At 35.5% G+C, this 17,993-nt stretch overlaps 2 protein-coding genes across 2 annotated transcripts; both read left to right on the top strand.

Moving 5' to 3' along the window:
- Positions 1-1,343: 1,343 nt before the first annotated feature.
- On the top strand, positions 1,344-6,505 carry LOC116130125 (subtilisin-like protease SBT3.9). Its single transcript, XM_031415888.1, has 11 exons — positions 1,344-1,447; positions 1,547-1,638; positions 2,012-2,109; positions 2,213-2,368; positions 2,447-2,558; positions 2,917-3,460; positions 3,594-3,694; positions 3,769-4,008; positions 5,426-5,540; positions 5,615-5,825; positions 5,908-6,505. The coding sequence occupies exons 1-11, from the start codon at positions 1,361-1,363 to the stop codon at positions 6,480-6,482; spliced, it is 2,331 nt and encodes a 776-aa protein (XP_031271748.1). The 5' UTR covers positions 1,344-1,360; the 3' UTR covers positions 6,483-6,505.
- A 7,872-nt stretch (positions 6,506-14,377) lies between these two features.
- LOC116130081 (GATA transcription factor 5-like) lies at positions 14,378-15,754 on the top strand. The gene is made up of 2 exons (XM_031415829.1): positions 14,378-14,773; positions 14,877-15,754. The coding sequence occupies exons 1-2, from the start codon at positions 14,468-14,470 to the stop codon at positions 15,504-15,506; spliced, it is 936 nt and encodes a 311-aa protein (XP_031271689.1). The 5' UTR covers positions 14,378-14,467; the 3' UTR covers positions 15,507-15,754.
- The last annotated feature ends 2,239 nt before the right edge of the window (positions 15,755-17,993 follow it).

A 17,993-nucleotide genomic window follows, 5' to 3' on the forward strand; every position in this document is an offset into this window, starting at 1 on the left:
ATCTGGTGTGATTTTCACTTATGGAGCTAGCTATATGTATTATCTTTCAACACATATAACATAACCACGTGTCCAACGATCAACTAGGACTTTTGGGTGTATTACTCAAGAAGTTCTGAGTTCAATCTACCTTGGTTGTTGATAGGGGTGGCCATTGAGGGGATTTATTCATCTATCAACTTCATTGCCTTGAGTGATTAGTTAAGGTGTGCGCAAACTGACCCGAATATCTCCGGTCAGCAAAAAAAAAAACACATATAAGAAACGGAATGAAGAAGAAATTAACTTAAAGTGAAGACCAGGACATGGAAGCTAGGAAATGGAACAGTCTTTGATGAAAAGATTAAATTAGGGTTTCATCAATCATGAAACTTGAACGTATACATACATATAGTTATATTCTGTAACTATATAACATATTTCTCTATACAGATTGAGAGAAAACGTTGGCTGATAGACAGCCATCATTAATAGTCCCTCAAAACACAAGCAAACTGAGTAATCTAGTGGAGTTTTTGAGTTTGGTGAGTGGAAGTTGTTAAAATAGTTCTTTTAGTGTTCATTAACAAAGGTTAAATTAATGGTGCTTTAACTAATTCATAGTGTTTATGCTTTGCATTATTATTTCTTCACATGACTGTGCATGCATGTCTTTGTCTATCACCTGAAAATTGACTCCCAGTTTCTGCATATTGCCTAAAAATTAGGGTTTAATTAATATTTCCCTGAACTTTGGGTTCATGATACATGAAAAAGAATGAGAGTAACCAAACAAAAGACAGAGAATATTGCTAGCATTTCAAAGCTCCACTACTACAATGAAGAGACATCACTTCACAATCTGATATACCCTTTGTGGAAGTCAAGTCAATGTTACAGACAGCTACTGTTTCCTCCATGAAACAACGTCCATATTAATTCCACTAAAACAAATTCAAGTATCCATCACTCAAATTCATTTAACTTGTTTAGACGTTTCATCATTGTTACATGAAAGTTTTTTTTAATGTAATAAATGTATATTCAATCTATCTGTTAAGATGTAGCACGATAGACGTTAGTGTATGTATATATGTATATGTAACTATTACTTTCAAAGAAATACAAAGTGACTCCAAACCAATCCAACAAACCCAAATATATATATATATATATTAATAAACTCATTGGTACAGTTAATGGTTTCACCATTCATATAAATGATAGCTCAAGTAGTAGCAGTGGAGCAGGTACTCTATGGGGGTCCCTTATAAATTATAATAACATTTAGAGTCATTACTCTTATCATTATATATAAATGGCATGAAAAAATATATTTTTTTATTACTCCTGTAGATATCTTTCAGGGTCTCTCTTGATAATGGCTATTGCAGTTTCTTCAAGGCTTTTGCTTGGCTTCATCTTTATTGTTCTTGAAGTGTTTCAGCCAGCAACTGCTTCCAGCAATGTGGGGTTTCTTCTGTGAGCTTTTGTTTTGGTTCTTGATGATGTTGTGTTTTTTTTATGATTTTAGTTAATGGGTTGTGGTTTTTGTTGGTGTTTACAGGTTAACATTGTGTATTTGGGAGATAGAAACTTTGATGAGTCTCAGCTAACTCAGGATTTACACCATGAGATCCTCTCAAATATTCTTGGAAGGTTTTATTTCTAACTCCTCTTTGTTATAGTTCATCTTTTCTCTTCCTTTTTTGTGAAAAACCAAAAAAAGACTTTTGGGCAAAATGTTTAGTTTCCATGTCCTAGAACCAATGAAACCAAATTTCTTTTTCAAAGAGATCAAAGTTTGGGGACTAGAAAAAAAAAAAATATGATTAGTGAGCTGTGGTGGTTGTGGCGCTTCTGTAGTGGCTGTCATCTTGAATTTGTATTCTGCTTATTGGTGGCTTCAATTGGTTTTCTCACTCTTCATTTTCCCTCTAAAAGCATTATCCAGTCTTGACCAGAGCATTCACAGGGAACCTTCTTGTAGCAATAAACACAAATTAACAACTTCCAATATTAAATTTGACAGCAAAGAAGCTGCAAAGGAATCAATTTTGTACAGCTACAAGCATGGTTTTTCTGGATTTGCTGCAGTTCTAACCGAGTCTCAAGCCAAGCTAATTGCAGGTGTTATAATTTTGGTGAACTGTGAACACTGTTTCATAGTCCTACTTGTACTTTTTAACTATTACTCGGTTGTTGATATTTCTTGTATGATCTATTGGTGCAGATATCCCTGGTGTTGTTCGAGTCATTCCAAACAAGATACTTGATTTACAGACAACTAGAAGTTGGGATTTTCTTCAAGTAAAGCCTTATATTGAGAATGGAATTATTTCAAAGTCTCATTCAGGTTCCGGGTCAATCATTGGCGTCATTGATACTGGTGGGCATAGAAATGCTGTATGTACTTGTATTATTAGAGGAATTTAGCTTAAGCTTTTTATCACTGCTTGTTGTGCAGGCATATGGCCAGAATCTGAAAGCTTCAGCGACAATGGTATGGGAGAGATTCCGTCTGGTTGGAATGGAATATGTCAAGAAGGAGAAGGATTTAATCACTCCAATTGCAATAGGTGTGTTCTTCATCTTCTCTCACATATTTTCTTTTAAGCAACATCATATGGCTTAATGGCTGTCAATGTTGAAGGGTGTCACAAGAACGGCTGCTAATATTGTTGGCTTAACCAACAATGGGTTAGCCTAAATAGTAAAGACTTGGGGTTAAGGGGTTTGCTCTCCCTGTGGTCTTAGGTTCAAATCACAAGAACAATTACTAATGTTGTTGGTCATGGATTGTTGGGCTTGCCCTGTTTCGAAAGCCTGTTTGGGGTCAGGGGACTAGTCGAGGTGTGCCCGGACAACCCCGTAACCAAAAAAAAAAAGATGGTGTTGGCTGAATTTGACTGCTTAATGCTAGAAATTTTTTAACAGGAAAATCATCGGTGCACGCTGGTACATTAAAGGGTATGAAGCTGAATTTGGGAAGCTGAACACTAGTGATGGGGTTGAATTCTTATCTCCTCGAGATGCTGTGGGCCACGGTACTCACACAGCATCTACAGCAGCTGGTGCTCCAGTAAAAAATGCAAGCTTTATGGGTCTAGCTCAAGGAATCGCTAGAGGGGGTGCTCCTTTAGCTTCTTTAGCTGTCTATAAAGTTTGTTGGGCTACTGGTGGCTGCAGTTCAGCTGACCTTCTCGCTGCATTTGATGATGCAGTCTCTGATGGTGTGAATGTGCTTTCAGTATCCCTTGGTTCATCCCCTCCGCTTTCCACTTATTTTGATGATATACTATCAATTGGTTCCTTCCATGCTGCAGCAAAAGGGATTGCTGTAGTATGCTCTGCGGGAAATTCTGGTCCTTATCCTCAAACTGTCATAAATACTGCCCCGTGGATTATAACTGTTGCGGCTAGCACCATTGATAGATCTTTCCCTACTGCTATTACAATGGGAAACAATCAAACTGTTGTGGTACTTTCTAACTTCCTTTTCATTTATGCAAGAGAATTTTGAATTCAGAAACTTCATGTGATGGATGTGGAGCTACTCTGTAATCAACTTTGTGCTATATATACGTATAAACTAATTTGATTTTCTCAAACAGGGTCAAGCATTTTACACCGGAAGAATGGATATGAACAAGTTTTACCCCATTGTGTATGGAGAAGATATTGCAAGCATTGATGCGGACGAAGACAGTGCCAGGTAGAGCACCTTTCTGTTTTCATCCTGCTGGACAGTAGAGAATTTCATATTCTAATAGTGTGTACTTTTAGCAGCAGTTGTGATTCAGGAACTCTTAATGCTACTTTAGCAAGAGGCAAAATTGTTATTTGTTTCCAATCTCGGTCTCAGAGATCAGTTGCAACTGCTGCCAGAACAGTAATGGCAGTCCAGGGTGTTGGTCTCATCTTTGCTCAGTTTCCTACAAAGGATGTTCAATTTTCCTTTGGTATCCCAAGTGTCCTCGTGGACTTCGTGATCGCTACATCTCTGCTCACCTACATGCAGGCAAGCAGGTAACTGAATTGAGTAATGGTATGCCAACAACACATTCGCACAAACTTCTCTTACAACCCTGACGTGGCAACTGACCTGACATTATCACGGCAGCTCCACTACACTAAAGATGCAAAATAATTTTGACTAGACCAAAGGAATGATTGTTCCTCGAAAGAAGAAGAAAATGTTGTTCCTTAAAAGAACAGTCATTCCTTATGAAGGAATAAATGATTGTTCCTTATAAAGGACAACCGTTCCTTATGAAGGAATGATCGTTCCTTCATAGGGGATGAAGGAACAACCATTTGTTTCTCGTAATGCCTTGGGTGTGGTGGGGAGTTGATGTGATAGTGCTAATCTATTGACACGTTAGGATTGTANACTCTGTAATCAACTTTGTGCTATATATACGTATAAACTAATTTGATTTTCTCAAACAGGGTCAAGCATTTTATACCGGAAGAATGGATATGAACAAGTTTTACCCCATTGTGTATGGAGAAGATATTGCAAGCATTGATGCGGACGAAGACAGTGCCAGGTAGAGCACCTTTCTGTTTTCATCCTGCTGGACAGTAGAGAATTTCATATTCTAATAGTGTGTACTTTTAGCAGTAGTTGTGATTCAGGAACTCTTAATGCTACTTTAGCAAGAGGCAAAATTGTTATTTGTTTCCAATCTCGGTCTCAGAGGTCAGTTGCAACTGCTGCCAGAACAGTAATGGCTGTCCAGGGTGTTGGTCTCATCTTTGCTCAGTTTCCTACAAAGGATGTTCAATTTTCCTTTGGTATCCCAAGTGTCCTCGTGGACTTCGTGATCGCTACATCTCTGCTCACCTACATGCAGGCAAGCAGGTAACTGAATTGAGTAATGGTATGCCAACAACACATTCGCACAAACTTCTCTTACAACCCTGACGTGGCAACTGACCTGACATTATCACGGCAGCTCCACTACACTAAAGATGCAAAATAATTTTGACTAGACCAAAGGAATGATTGTTCCTCGAAAGAAGAAGAAAATGTTGTTCCTTAAAAGAACAGTCATTCCTTATGAAGGAATAAATGATTGTTCCTTATAAAGGACAACCGTTCCTTATGAAGGAATGATCGTTCCTTCATAGGGGATGAAGGAACAACCATTTGTTTCTCGTAATGCCTTGGGTGTGGTGGGGAGTTGATGTGATAGTGCTAATCTATTGACACGTTAGGATTGTAAGAGAAGGTTATGAGAATATGTTGAAGGAGTAGCATTACTCAACTGAATTATCAGTGGTGAACTTGATTCTTCTTATCATTGCTCCTCTAATTTCTCTGCATCTAAGCAACATTGTCAAATGCTGTTATTTGCAACTGTTTAAACTTTAAATGTTCTAAATGTACAAATCTTGCTATCTTAAACAAAATTAGTTGATGAACTTTTTTATGTGACAGAAACCCCTTAGTCAAATTTAGCTTCACAAAGACAGTTATAGGGCAACAGTTATCACCAGAAGTTGCTTTCTTCTCTTCTCGAGGGCCTAGTTCCCTCTCTCCCTCAGTATTGAAGGTATTGCCAATTTGTTCAGATAATTATTGGTTTAACTGGTTCTTGACATTGGCATATTTGAATGTGCTGTGCAGCCAGACATTACAGCTCCTGGGGTTAATGTCTTGGCCTCCTGGTCTCCTGCTTCATCCCCTGATACAGATAACAGCATACCGCCACTTAACTTCAAAATCGAGTCCGGAACCTCCATGTCTTGTCCCCATGTTTCTGGTATTGTGGCTCTTCTAAAAGGTAAATATCAAACGTGGAGTCCTGCTGCAATCAAGTCTGCACTGATCACAACAGGTGAGAAAAAAACAAATTTTATGGAGTTTCGGTTGCATCCCTTACATTTTAACATTACTGATGCTTTTACCACTCTTTCCAGCTTCTCTGAAGGATGAATATGATCAAATTATAGTTTCTGAGGGAGCTCCTCACAAACAGGCTGACCCATTTGACTATGGAGGGGGTCATGTCAATCCTAATAAAGCCATGGATCCTGGATTAATATATGACATGGGAGTATCAGATTACGTTCATTTCCTTTGTGGAATGGGATATAATAACTCTGCCATCAGCTCAATGACAAAGACTCAGACCAGATGTTTCCGTAAATCAACCGGATTCCTTGTAAATCTTAATTTGCCTTCAATCACCATTCCAGAGCTTAAGAAGTGCCTAACTGTATCAAGAACAGTAACGAATGTTGGTCCAGTGAATTCTGTCTATACTGCTCGTGTTCAAACTCCGGCTGGCGCTACTGTGGGAGTCGAACCATCAACTTTGACATTTAATTCTACTGTAAAGACTCTGAAGTTTAAGGTAACTTTTCGTTCCCAGCTCAGAGTTCAGGGAAGATACTCGTTTGGATATCTGTTCTGGGAAGATGGTTTACATCATGTTGTGAGAATACCGTTGATAGTTCGAACTGTCATTGATGATTTTTATTCCCAAACATGATCATAGAATGCCATTGGCTGTACCATGTTTCATTGATAGTTTATCACTTACTGCTGTATTCTTCCAATATAAACATCATGTTTGAATTGATTTAGCAAAACAATAAAAACCAGGAAAGAAGCTGCTAGGAACTATGAAATTATTGTACTAATTTCTTCAGTTTTTTGACTTGATGAAGATTGTGTTGGAATATCGTGGCTCGTTTTCCTATTTGTTCTCATGTGAAATTATATGTATATAGGAAAATTATTTGGTAAAGAATACGATTATAAATTAGGAGTCCTAAAAGGAATTGAAATATAAATCCTATTAGAAATAGAATATCTCATATATTATGAGAAGACATGGTATTTGATGTAATAATTATTAAACACTATTGGGAGAGTGTTTTAGAAACTGGGATCGTTTCCACTCTAGGTACTGGGTTGAGCGTGGTTAGAAATCAGGATTGTTTCCGCTCTGTTTTATGTACCGGGTATATGGTATTGTGTACTCTAGGGGTGTTCAAAAGCGGTTAACCGAACCGGTTAACCACTTTTTTGAACCGAAACCGAACCGGTTTGGAGGAAAAACTGAAAAACCGGTTAAACACTTTAAAAAAAGCGGTTAACCGGTTTTTAACCGGTTTTCCCTTTTTTTTTTTTTATAAAACTTATTTTTTTTATTTTTTCCTAAATTAAACTGTAAATATAAACAATACATATCCAAATAAAAATTAAACATTCATACATATCTATTGACTACTACTAACAATATATTAAAAATATTATTATTTTTTTATTTAATATATAATATATATTTTTATTTAATATATATATAACCGGTTCAAAAAACCGGTTTCGGCTAACCGCTTTTTATTTTTTCCCAAACCAAAAATCTGGTTTTTTTAATTTTTCGAACCGTAACCGAACCGTTTTTTCGGTTAACCGGTTTTCGGTTCGGTTTGGTTTTTGCATTTTTTTGAACACCCCTAATGTACTCTTGTATATGGTATTCATGAAACTATAATGAATTTCTCTCATCTGTAAATATAAGCAGGTTATGCCGAACCACGTAAATATCGTGTCTCTTTGTGTGGTGTGATTTTATTCTTATGTTATTAATTTCGAATGTATGTTTTCCGTTTGCGCGATCTCCAAACAGATTGTGTTATCTCCTTTATCCATAAGGCAATCATAAGTTAATGAACTGCTCCTGCACGCTTCACTCCCTGTTCTTCTTGAATTAGAGTTCTGATTTCATATATTTTTTCACAGTCAAAACTTTTTGTTGCTATTCGCTCGAGTTGATAGCTATTTCGGTCTAATTTTTCTGTCTTTCATCTGTCTCTTTGAATCGAATACTCATTGTTAATTCCAAAAAAAAAAAAATATAGAGAGGGACAGAAACAATGATGATCATGCTCTGGATAATATCAACTATACTTTTTATAAAGATGAAGAAGAGGATTGAAATCCACCAAATATGGCCATACCAGGTGGGTCCTTCAGCTTTGTCTTCCATTATACATCAGCATGCAGCTATTGGGCCTGCAAGTTTATTCTATGAAATAATTCACACAAAAGTTAGAAAATGAAATATGATTATATAAAATATACAGTATAATGTTGTGTGAATGAAGTCACTTGTGAGATTTTTATATTCTAAAAGATCATCAACTGGTTATGTTTGTTGAACAAACCTGCAACCACACCCAACATGAGTTTACTTGTGAAATTGAAAAATTTTAACAAGGTTTGATTACTTAAAGCTTCCTTCAAAGTCATCAACTAATCATCGGTAATGAGCATAGTTTATAACTAACTCGTGATTTCTTATGCGCATCTCGATTATTCTCTTGGGACCCTGAAGTTAACGGTCAAGTTAGCCTCCAGTGGCTACTGATAGAATTTGAAGTGGGTCTGACTCCTCATCTAATAAGGTCTTGTTGAATGTGAGGATTATTCTCTCTTATAAACCAGAAGGCTTGAGCGTGTCTAATCGGTATGGGACTCCAACGCTCCTCTTCACGGTCAAAACCCATATGGTGGGTCATGCCTGTTGATGAAGATAGTTGCTGGTTCTAATTCCTCACCCGTTGATCAAGCACTCAACTCAACTGAACCTGACTTTGATACCATGATAGAATTTGAGGTGGACTTGACTCCTCACCCAATAAAGTCTTGTTGAATGGGAGGATTATCCCCTCTTATAAACCAGAAGGCTTGAGCGCACGTGCTTAGTCGGTTGAAACTTCAATAGCTACCCCTTATTAGTAGTTGCAAGGATTTGAACTCAAGACCTCTTAAGTAATACACCCAAGAGTCCCAAGTGAATCACCAAAGGGGTTGACCTAACGGTTAAGAAGATTTGCTCCCTTCATTGACTTTCTAGGTTCGAAACTTGGGACCATCTACCAGATTTGTAACTTACTTTAAAATATCAAGTTTGTAGAGTATTCAATGGTCCCGAAGATTAATCGAGGTGTGCGTAAACTAGTCTAAATATCCCGTCATCAAGAAAAATAATAATACATTGCTTAGTATTGAAGACAAAAGTTGGGTGGCTTTGGAAACTTCAAAGGTTAAAGTGAAAATGGTTAGTCAATTTCTGGGTTCTTTCCTTCTTCTTGCCTACCAAAATCATTTAGCAATAAACAATGAAGACTTAATTGGGTCAGTCTAAAATCATCATCCTGTTTGTCTCTTGCTTAGCTTCTACATAATCTATTAAACTCTTTTTTATTAAAATAAAATATCACATGTTATTGTATAATGGAGAGGGACCATGCACGTGACCGCACCGAATCACGGATTGTCGTTTGCTAATAGTAGCCATTGTTTTCTAAATCTTAAACGACATGGCTCCTCCCCTTGCTGTATCTTCTCACGCTTACTGCCACGTGCTCTTTCCTTGAGTATTCCTTTGTCTTTTTCTGTCAAACGGTCGGCTGGATTTTTATTTTTTATTTTTTTAATCAAATTTAGTAAACAGTTCTCTCTGTCTCAACTATGAAATTGTCCTTTTCTCCGTTTAATTGGGAATCCGTTGCAAGGATAATGACCTTTGTGTTTCCGACCCATTTCAAATGATGTTCGATTCAGTTTATACGTATTTCAATTAATTTTTTAGAATCTTTAAGTTGATAGTCTTGATAAATTTTCAATATTATCACCTCTATTAACAATCTAAGTAGATCGAATTCAGGATTTTTCGAGTAATACACCCAAAAGTCAATATTAGACCGTTCAAATGGCAGAATGTACGTTGGGATGTGTAGTTAAGGGTGTTTGTCACCTTCAAAGATTAGTCAAGAAGTTGACCCGAACACCCTGTTTTAATCTCTTTATGAAGAAAAGGTAGTTGCTTTTCCTATACTCTAAAGAAACTTTCATGATGGGGTTAATCATACATTTCACATTTTCTAGTTACTCATGTCATGGGGCATCTTCAAATGTTACAAGTCTTTTTTAAGAACTTGTAATATATTATAATAACACCCTTATAATAAGGGTCCGTTACTCTAGCAACATTTACGTGATATCTCATATAAAGTAAATCCTTAACTTTTACTAAGACTACGAAAATATTAAAAAAATATATATATAAATATATATAAAATCATATATAATGGATTAAGATACTTAATTTTGTTTGTTATCACATATCTTTAGGTAATATTAATATATTGTATGTTAATCTAATTATGTCAAATGAAAATGTTTTTTTTTTTAATCAGGGTGTCCGCAAGACTGATTCCTGAGATGCATTGAACACCTTATAAACCCAACCTCAACTAATCTCCGAGACCCATTGAATACTCTACAAACCCAACTTAATGAGTCAGGTAAATCACAAATATGGTAAGTGATTACTTTGAACACCCTACAAGCCCGACCCAATGAGTCAGGTAAATCATAAATGTAGTAGATGATCACTTTATGAAATTCGAACACATGATTTCTAGATAATCTATCCAAATAATTAAAGTCTTATCATCCAGTCGTAAAGCTAATGAGTAGTTAAGTTTTCTTCATACACCAATTTTTTATTTTTTTTAATGAATTTATTTTCATATGGGTATTATGATTATCCTTAAATGTGTGTAAATTAAATTAATTTTGTGGTGAAAAATAAAGAGATACAATAAATTAATAGCCTTAGTTAGAACTCAAAAGTTAGTTTAGTTGTCATTATTGACTTGTTGCATTGTTATAATCCCAAAACAACTTTAATATTTCTAGAAGAAAGAGAAAGAGATTTTTTTTTTCTTTATTTGGAGAAGTGAAAAAGAAAATATAAGGTGCCTTTGTTTTATTATTCCCGATCCTATTTCCAAAATATATGTTTGTTTAATTATTTAGAAAATATTATTCTATTTTTTTAATTATTTTTAGACCTCTTAAGTTTATTAATTTAATTAAACGCTCATAGAAAAAAGTTTAAAAATTAACAAAAACACCCTTATCCACCCATAATTGCCAGATTCCAGCAACCATCGTCGACGATTGTCAGAATCTGTCACAATGACGTACAAACGATTGAAATTGACCAGTAATTCACCAATCTAGCCTTTTCCAATCAGATCCACAGTGCATTTGGTCGGAAAAAGTCAGATCTGGCCGTCAGCGACGGCCAAAGAATTGATCGACAACGATGGCCAAATCTAGCCTTTTGCTACCGTCGACAACTAGATCTGGCCTTTTGCGGCCAGATCTTTGGTGGATCTGGCTGGAAAAGGCTATATCGACGCACGACTGACCAGATCTGGCACTGTGGGTGGGTGGGGGTGTTTTTGTCATTTTACAAAAAATGTATATATTAGGGTGTTTAGTTAAATTAGCAAACCTAAAGGGTTTTTTTTTCTTAATTTTTAAATTTTACCTCGTAATACTCAACCTATTCAACTACCTAATATTATTCCCAAAATCTTATCCAAAATAACAAAACGAACACACCCTATATAACTTTGCATTATAATTATTTAACATAAGATTATTACATAAATAATACAACATAGGCAACTTTGCATTATAATTATTTAACATAAGATTATTACATAAATAATACAACATAGGCAACTTGTGTTAATTAAAATTTAAGTGGACCCATCATTTAGCCTTGTATTTTCCAGCCTTATAGCAATTAGAGAGGTCCTACACTAAATAATTTTACTTCACATTAATATATTTAATCTTAATTTTCTAATTACCTTCATCATATTATAACTCCTAATCCAATAGACCCATTATTAATTGAGTTGGAAATTTAAGCTTCCATAGATTCTATCTATAGAGCCGGCTGAAAGAGATTTTAGGCTCTAGACAAAAACTAACTTTTAATAAGAATTTTTAATGTGAAAATTAATCCATAATTATATTAAACGGTGTCTTAGAAATAATATTGTTATGGTGTATATATATGTGGTTGGACTCCTTACTTTCTTTAATTACTTTTGGGAGTGAGTTATATCAAAGTTGTTTATCATGGTATCAGAAAATTCAGAACCGCCTTTGCTCGTGGCGGTGGTGGGCCCTAGTGGATTTGGACCATGGGCGTAGGGATGAAATCAAGTCAAGTATCTAGCTACTCAAACTCGACTCAATTGCTACAATACCGAATTTAAGTTTGAATTCGAGTCTGACCGAGCTTGAGGAATCGTGCTCGAACTCAAACTCAGTACCTGAAATTAGAATTCGAGCTTGTATAATCTAGCTTTAATCAAGTTCTAATCAAGTTCAACAGAGCTTTTCGAGTCGAGTTGTACCATGATCGAACTCGACTCGAATTAGTATTCGAGCTCGTGCTCAACTAAACGAGCCCGAGCCGAGCACAAGCATGAGCGGCTTGACTCGATTTTCATGCCTACCTAAGCATGCACATCAAGCGTGGGGAGGGTGGTAGAAACTTAGAATTTGTGTTTGTTAAATATCATCAATTTAGTGACTATTACGGTGTATATATAAATGACTGATTCCTTTTTCTCTTTTCAACTAATTTTTGGGAGTAAGTTCTACTGACCCGTTATCAAATCTGGTAAGAAAAATTTGTTAAAAACTAAAATAGATTAATATGGTAGGTCAACTAATGAATGTTAAGCATCGAGGAATTTGAAACTTTAAGCAATGAAAGGACAGAAACTAACATTTAATTATTGAACTAAAATTAATATAATTTTCTCATAAAGTAATTTGTATTTGTGTCCAGCCAGGCCATGAATTCCCACCGCAACACGATTAGCATGCTCCATTACGTGGAGCACTTAGCTGTAAGATTTCATACCGCGTCATCAAACCAAACCAAACTCTTACCTACGCGCTTTGATGGCTTTGTCCACTCCTTGCCTAACCAACCAGCGTTGGATTCATCGGAAGATTAAATTTCTGGCCGTTCGATTTTGTACGCAAAAGTCTTAGAGAGTGGAAATGGTTTTCTACAGTTACAAAGACAGGAGCGGGAATGGACGTGGAGGATTAGTCAGAAATTGTGGCGAGATTAACGCGGTCAAGTAATATAATTTTTTGTAATTTAACGGAACTTTCAGGGTCAGTTTTGGAATATCCAAAAAAAGAATAAAAAAAATTGGCGGCGGTTTCGTGTCCGGTTAACTTTTGAATAATCTTAGCGCCATCCCTCCGTTAATTCTCATGACTCTTCTAATGAGTCCGCTTTGGTGGGACCCTCTGATTTCACACGCCAAATTAACGAAAGGGGAAGTGAGGGTGTGACAATGAAATTCAGACCGGGCTCGTACTTCAAATTTTGAAATTTTAAAATTTAAATATATATTTTTTTTTTATAAATTAATCCAACTTAGGAAGGTTCCTCACTTCCTTTTAAAAAAAATTAAATGAAAGTACAATATATGTTAAACCATATGTAAAATATTGTGATTTAATTATTAAAAAAAAAAAAAATCGATTCAATTTGTGTAATCCACAAATCGATTTTTAGTGTCTCTTTCGTCTATGTTAACTATTAATTTGATTAGCGACATAGATATTTTTGTGACATATAATTCCCTTTCGATAATATTAAGGTAATAATAAAGGCTCTAATAAAATTGTATTGGTAATCGGGGATGTTCGGATAGTTTATACGTAACTCAATTAATTTTTAACGTTTGACTTCGACCACTCATCCATCCAGGGGTTGGTTTATTCGATATTAATTTGTTAAAACTATTGTATAATTTATATATAATAGAGTAATGTTACACCCATAATTTCTTCTCTCAAAAACTTTCTTCTACAACATTGACGTGACAACTCGTAATTGGTCAGCTTGTAACATATTCCACCTAATAAATTTCAGCTGTTACGATAGGATTGTGAGAGAAAACTTGTGAGAAGAAATTGTGAGTATAACTCGATAATCCTTAACCTATCTAAAGTATAATGAAAACATAAATTGAAATGGTTTTAGAATTTTTTTTTTTTTTTTTTTTTTTTTCTGAATCTTCTAGTTCCAAGTCTTATTTCAAAGTCAATTAAATAAAATATAAAGTAAATTGCTTTTGTTTGTTTCACCCATTGGATGGAATAGACTAAACCTGGAATAAGATTAGTCAAGGATAGAGAAAGTAAAAATGTAGAAAATGGATTTGGTCCAAACAAAGCCAACCTATCAAGACTTCCTCAACGACAGTCAGCCCTTAACAAAAAACCATGCAGATTTTCTATTTATTTATATCAAATAAATATTTACAGTATATTTACAGTTATAATTCAAATTCAAATGAGTAAATAAATAAATAAATAAAATAAAAGATATATAAAGTAAAAAGTAGTAGATAATGAGGAGACAAGCCATTAACTCCGCACCAGTTTCGCCCACGAACCAGCCTTCATATCAGTGCTTCATTCTCAACTAACTCTTGATTTTTACTCTCCATTTTCTTCTTCTTCTTCTCCACAACCTTTGAAATTTTTCTCTGAAAATATATCCTCTCTTTTTAAGTAATTTTTATTTTTTAAATTTTAATTTGTGGTATTCGACATCATAGCATGGAGCTGTGCATGGGATTTGAACGAGCTTTGAAATCTAGTTTACGTAGAGAACTCTCCATGAAATCCACCCACGTTCACCACCAACAAGTTGTTTTGTTTGATGATTTGGGTTGTGTTTCGTGTGATGATTTTTCTGTTGATGATCTTCTTGATTTTTCCAACGGAGAATTTCAAGAATTTGAAGATGTAAAAGACTCCCTTTCTGTTGATTCTCAAGACCGTGTTGATGATGATAATAACTCTAACTCTTCCATTTTTTCTTCTTCTGATCAGTCCCTTCTCACCAATGAACTCGTTGAACCGGTAAATGGTTCATTTTTTTTTTTTTTTTTTATATGTTAAAAATAATTTTTTTTTATTTTACGTTAGAAAGTTAAAATAAAATTCCTTTTTGTGTATTTTTCAGGTGGATGAAATTGCAGAGCTTGAATGGGTTTCCAGGTTTGTGGATGATTCTTCACGTTCAGAGCTCTCTCTTTTGTACCCCAATCATGGAGAATACCGGTTTGAACCGGTCATAAAACCGGTTTTGAACCAAACTCCATGTTTTCCGGCATCATTTCCGTCCAAAGCCAGAACCAAAAGACCCAGACCCGCCACCCGGGTCTGGTCAATGAGTTCATCCCCACTCTCTGAGTCACCAATTTCCTCTTCATCTTCTTCTGGCTCAACCATCACCAGCTCGGTTCAAAACACGGAGTGGTGTAACAGTTTTACCGAACCGGAAGCCAAGAAACCGAAGAAGAAAACCGCGGTTCAAAGCGGCGGAGGATTATTTCAACGGAGGTGCACCCACTGCCAGACACAAAAGACTCCCCAGTGGCGAACCGGTCCCCTCGGTCCCAAAACGCTGTGCAATGCATGCGGAGTCCGGTTCAAATCCGGCCGGCTGTTCCCAGAATATCGGCCTGCTTGTAGCCCGACTTTTTCGGGGGAAATTCACTCGAATAGCCATAGGAAAGTGTTGGAGATGAGGAAGAAGAAAGAAACGAGTGGACCGGAGGTGGGGTTGACCCAAATGGTTCAGAGTTTTTGAAGGTGGTTAGAGTAGGAGTAGGCGGAAATGAACCGTGGGTTCAAACCGGTTTGAACCATTCTAAGGTTGGTTTTGGTTGGTAGGTCTAATTAATCAATCAATTAAGACTAAGATTAAGGTTAATTATAGTTAGTTAGGCATGTCACGGGAATGTAGGGAGGTTTCTCTTTCTTTCTTTTTTTTTTGGTTGTATTTTTAGAGTCTATTTATCGATTTATTTGCAGGACCAATGAAGAGAATTTAATGTATAATACTCAATAGTTCTAATTTTAGAATCTTTTTCTTTTTAAATTTTGTTTCTTGATAAAGCATTTTATATTGGCACTATATAAGATATTAATTTAATTAAAAATATTAGAAATTATATCTATTTATATGTGGGTATCACATTAATTATAGGAAAGTAACGTATAAACTATTCGGTGGTTTGCTTGAAACTATTGAGTGTATTATTCAAGAGGTTCTGAGTTCAAATCTCTATGACTATATTAAGGGATAGTTATTGGAGGCTTACCTGACTGTTAATTTCAGAGCCTTGAAGAACTAGTTGAGGCATATACAAGTTAGTCCGAATACCTTTGGATACCCAAAAAAAAAAAAAAAAAATTAATGGATTTATTTATCGTATCATCTTCGTATGTATAGAGGTATTGACATTAAATTTGATCATTGAATTACACAAAATTTTATTGGATGGGAAAGTAGTGGTTGTTTTTGGAATGTGTTGTTGTTACTTTCAAGGAGGAGGGGGGCCTTTGAAATGTTCAAAAACAGTTTTACAAAGTTTTGAATGGGTTGATGGTGTTGTTAAAAAGCCAAACTTTGTGGGTCAGGTAAAGCATTAAATAAATCAATCAAAACTATGGTTGGATTTGAGAAAGTTAGAAAGAAGCACCAAATGTTGTGTGGTGGAGTAGCCACTGCCCCCAAGGCAATTCCAAATGCTATTTCACAACTGCCCTTCGCGTATGTATAATAATCAATTAACAAAATATCTCAGTTTGGATATACTCAAATAAACGACGTAAGGGTAATTTGGTAAATATTTATTTAATTCGTAATAATATAAATTTTTAACGGTTAATCAATAGTTCAGTAATAATAAGGGTCTGTTTGATTTGTTATTTTTAATAGGATTTTGGAAATAATATTGGATAGTTGAATGGGGTGATTATTAGGAGATAAAATTTAAAAATTAACAAAAAAACCTCCTAATTTTGCTAATTTAACTAAACACCCCAATATATAAAATTTTTGTAAAATGACAAAAACACACCCACCCACCCATAGTACCAGATTCCAGCCACCATCGTCGGAATCTGGTGTTACGACGTAGACCAGTCGGATCTGGCTGAACATGCGTCGATCTGGCCTTTTTCAGCCAGATCCACCACGAATCTGGCCGAAAAAGGCCATATTTGGTTGTCAACGACTGCAAAAGGCCAGATCTGCGACGACCATTTCTTTGGCCATCACTGGTGAATTACCGGCCAGTTCTGATCGTTTGTAGGCCGTTGTAACAGATTTCGATTACTACTGACGATGGTTGTCAAAATCTGGCAACTATGGGTGAGTGGGGGTGTTTTTGTTAATTTTTAAACTTTTTTTCTGGGGGTGTTTAATGAAATTAATAAACTTAACAGTCTAAAAGTAATTAAAAAAATATAATAGTATTTATTAAATAATTAAACAAACAGTTATTTTAGGAATATGATTAAGAATAGGGTATGAAATAATAAAGTAAACGGACCCAAGATTATTATTTGTTTTTTTGATATCCGGGGGTATTCGGGTTAGCTTACGCGTACTTTAATTAGTCTTTTAGGGCCCTGAAGTTAGTAGTTATATAAATCTTCAGTAGCTACCCATTGTTAGTAGTCGTGAGGATTCAAACTCAAAACTTCTTGAATAATATACCTAAGAATCTTAAGCGATAAACTACCAGAGCAAGTTATATTAAGAGGATTTTTGTTATTAAATGAACTCTCGATTCTCGAAAGGTCAATGTCTTTAGGTTTATTTAATTTAATAGATGAATTGATTAAATAGGCGATGGCTTTGTTTTTCAGACTCAGATAAGTGTCATAGACTAGGAATAGGATCAACGGACCAAGTCAAGGTCATGCCCTTATTTTATTCTCATCTATTTTGATTTTTCATGTGGCCGCTTACTACTAGCCTTCATAATTTGGGCAAATTTGCATTATTATGAGTGACTTTCCTCATGCCATCCCCGTTTTGAGTGTGATGTTTGTGGTGGAATTGACTTCATATTGCCCTGGAATTCTTCCCCCAATATCCCTTCTAAGTATAGGGTAAATTTCATTTACGGTTATTTCAGTGAGGCATTTAATACATTAGAAAACCTATAAGTGTTTGAGATTTTTTTTGCGTAACTGGGGTATTCGAGTCAGCTTGCACTCTTCTCAATTAATCTCTGAGATCCATTGAACATCCTACAAACCCAAAGGATCAGGTAAATTTGCA

Source organism: Pistacia vera, unplaced genomic scaffold, assembly GCF_008641045.1.
Source record: "Pistacia vera cultivar Batoury unplaced genomic scaffold, PisVer_v2 Contig217, whole genome shotgun sequence".
Lineage (NCBI taxonomy): Eukaryota > Viridiplantae > Streptophyta > Magnoliopsida > Sapindales > Anacardiaceae > Pistacia > Pistacia vera.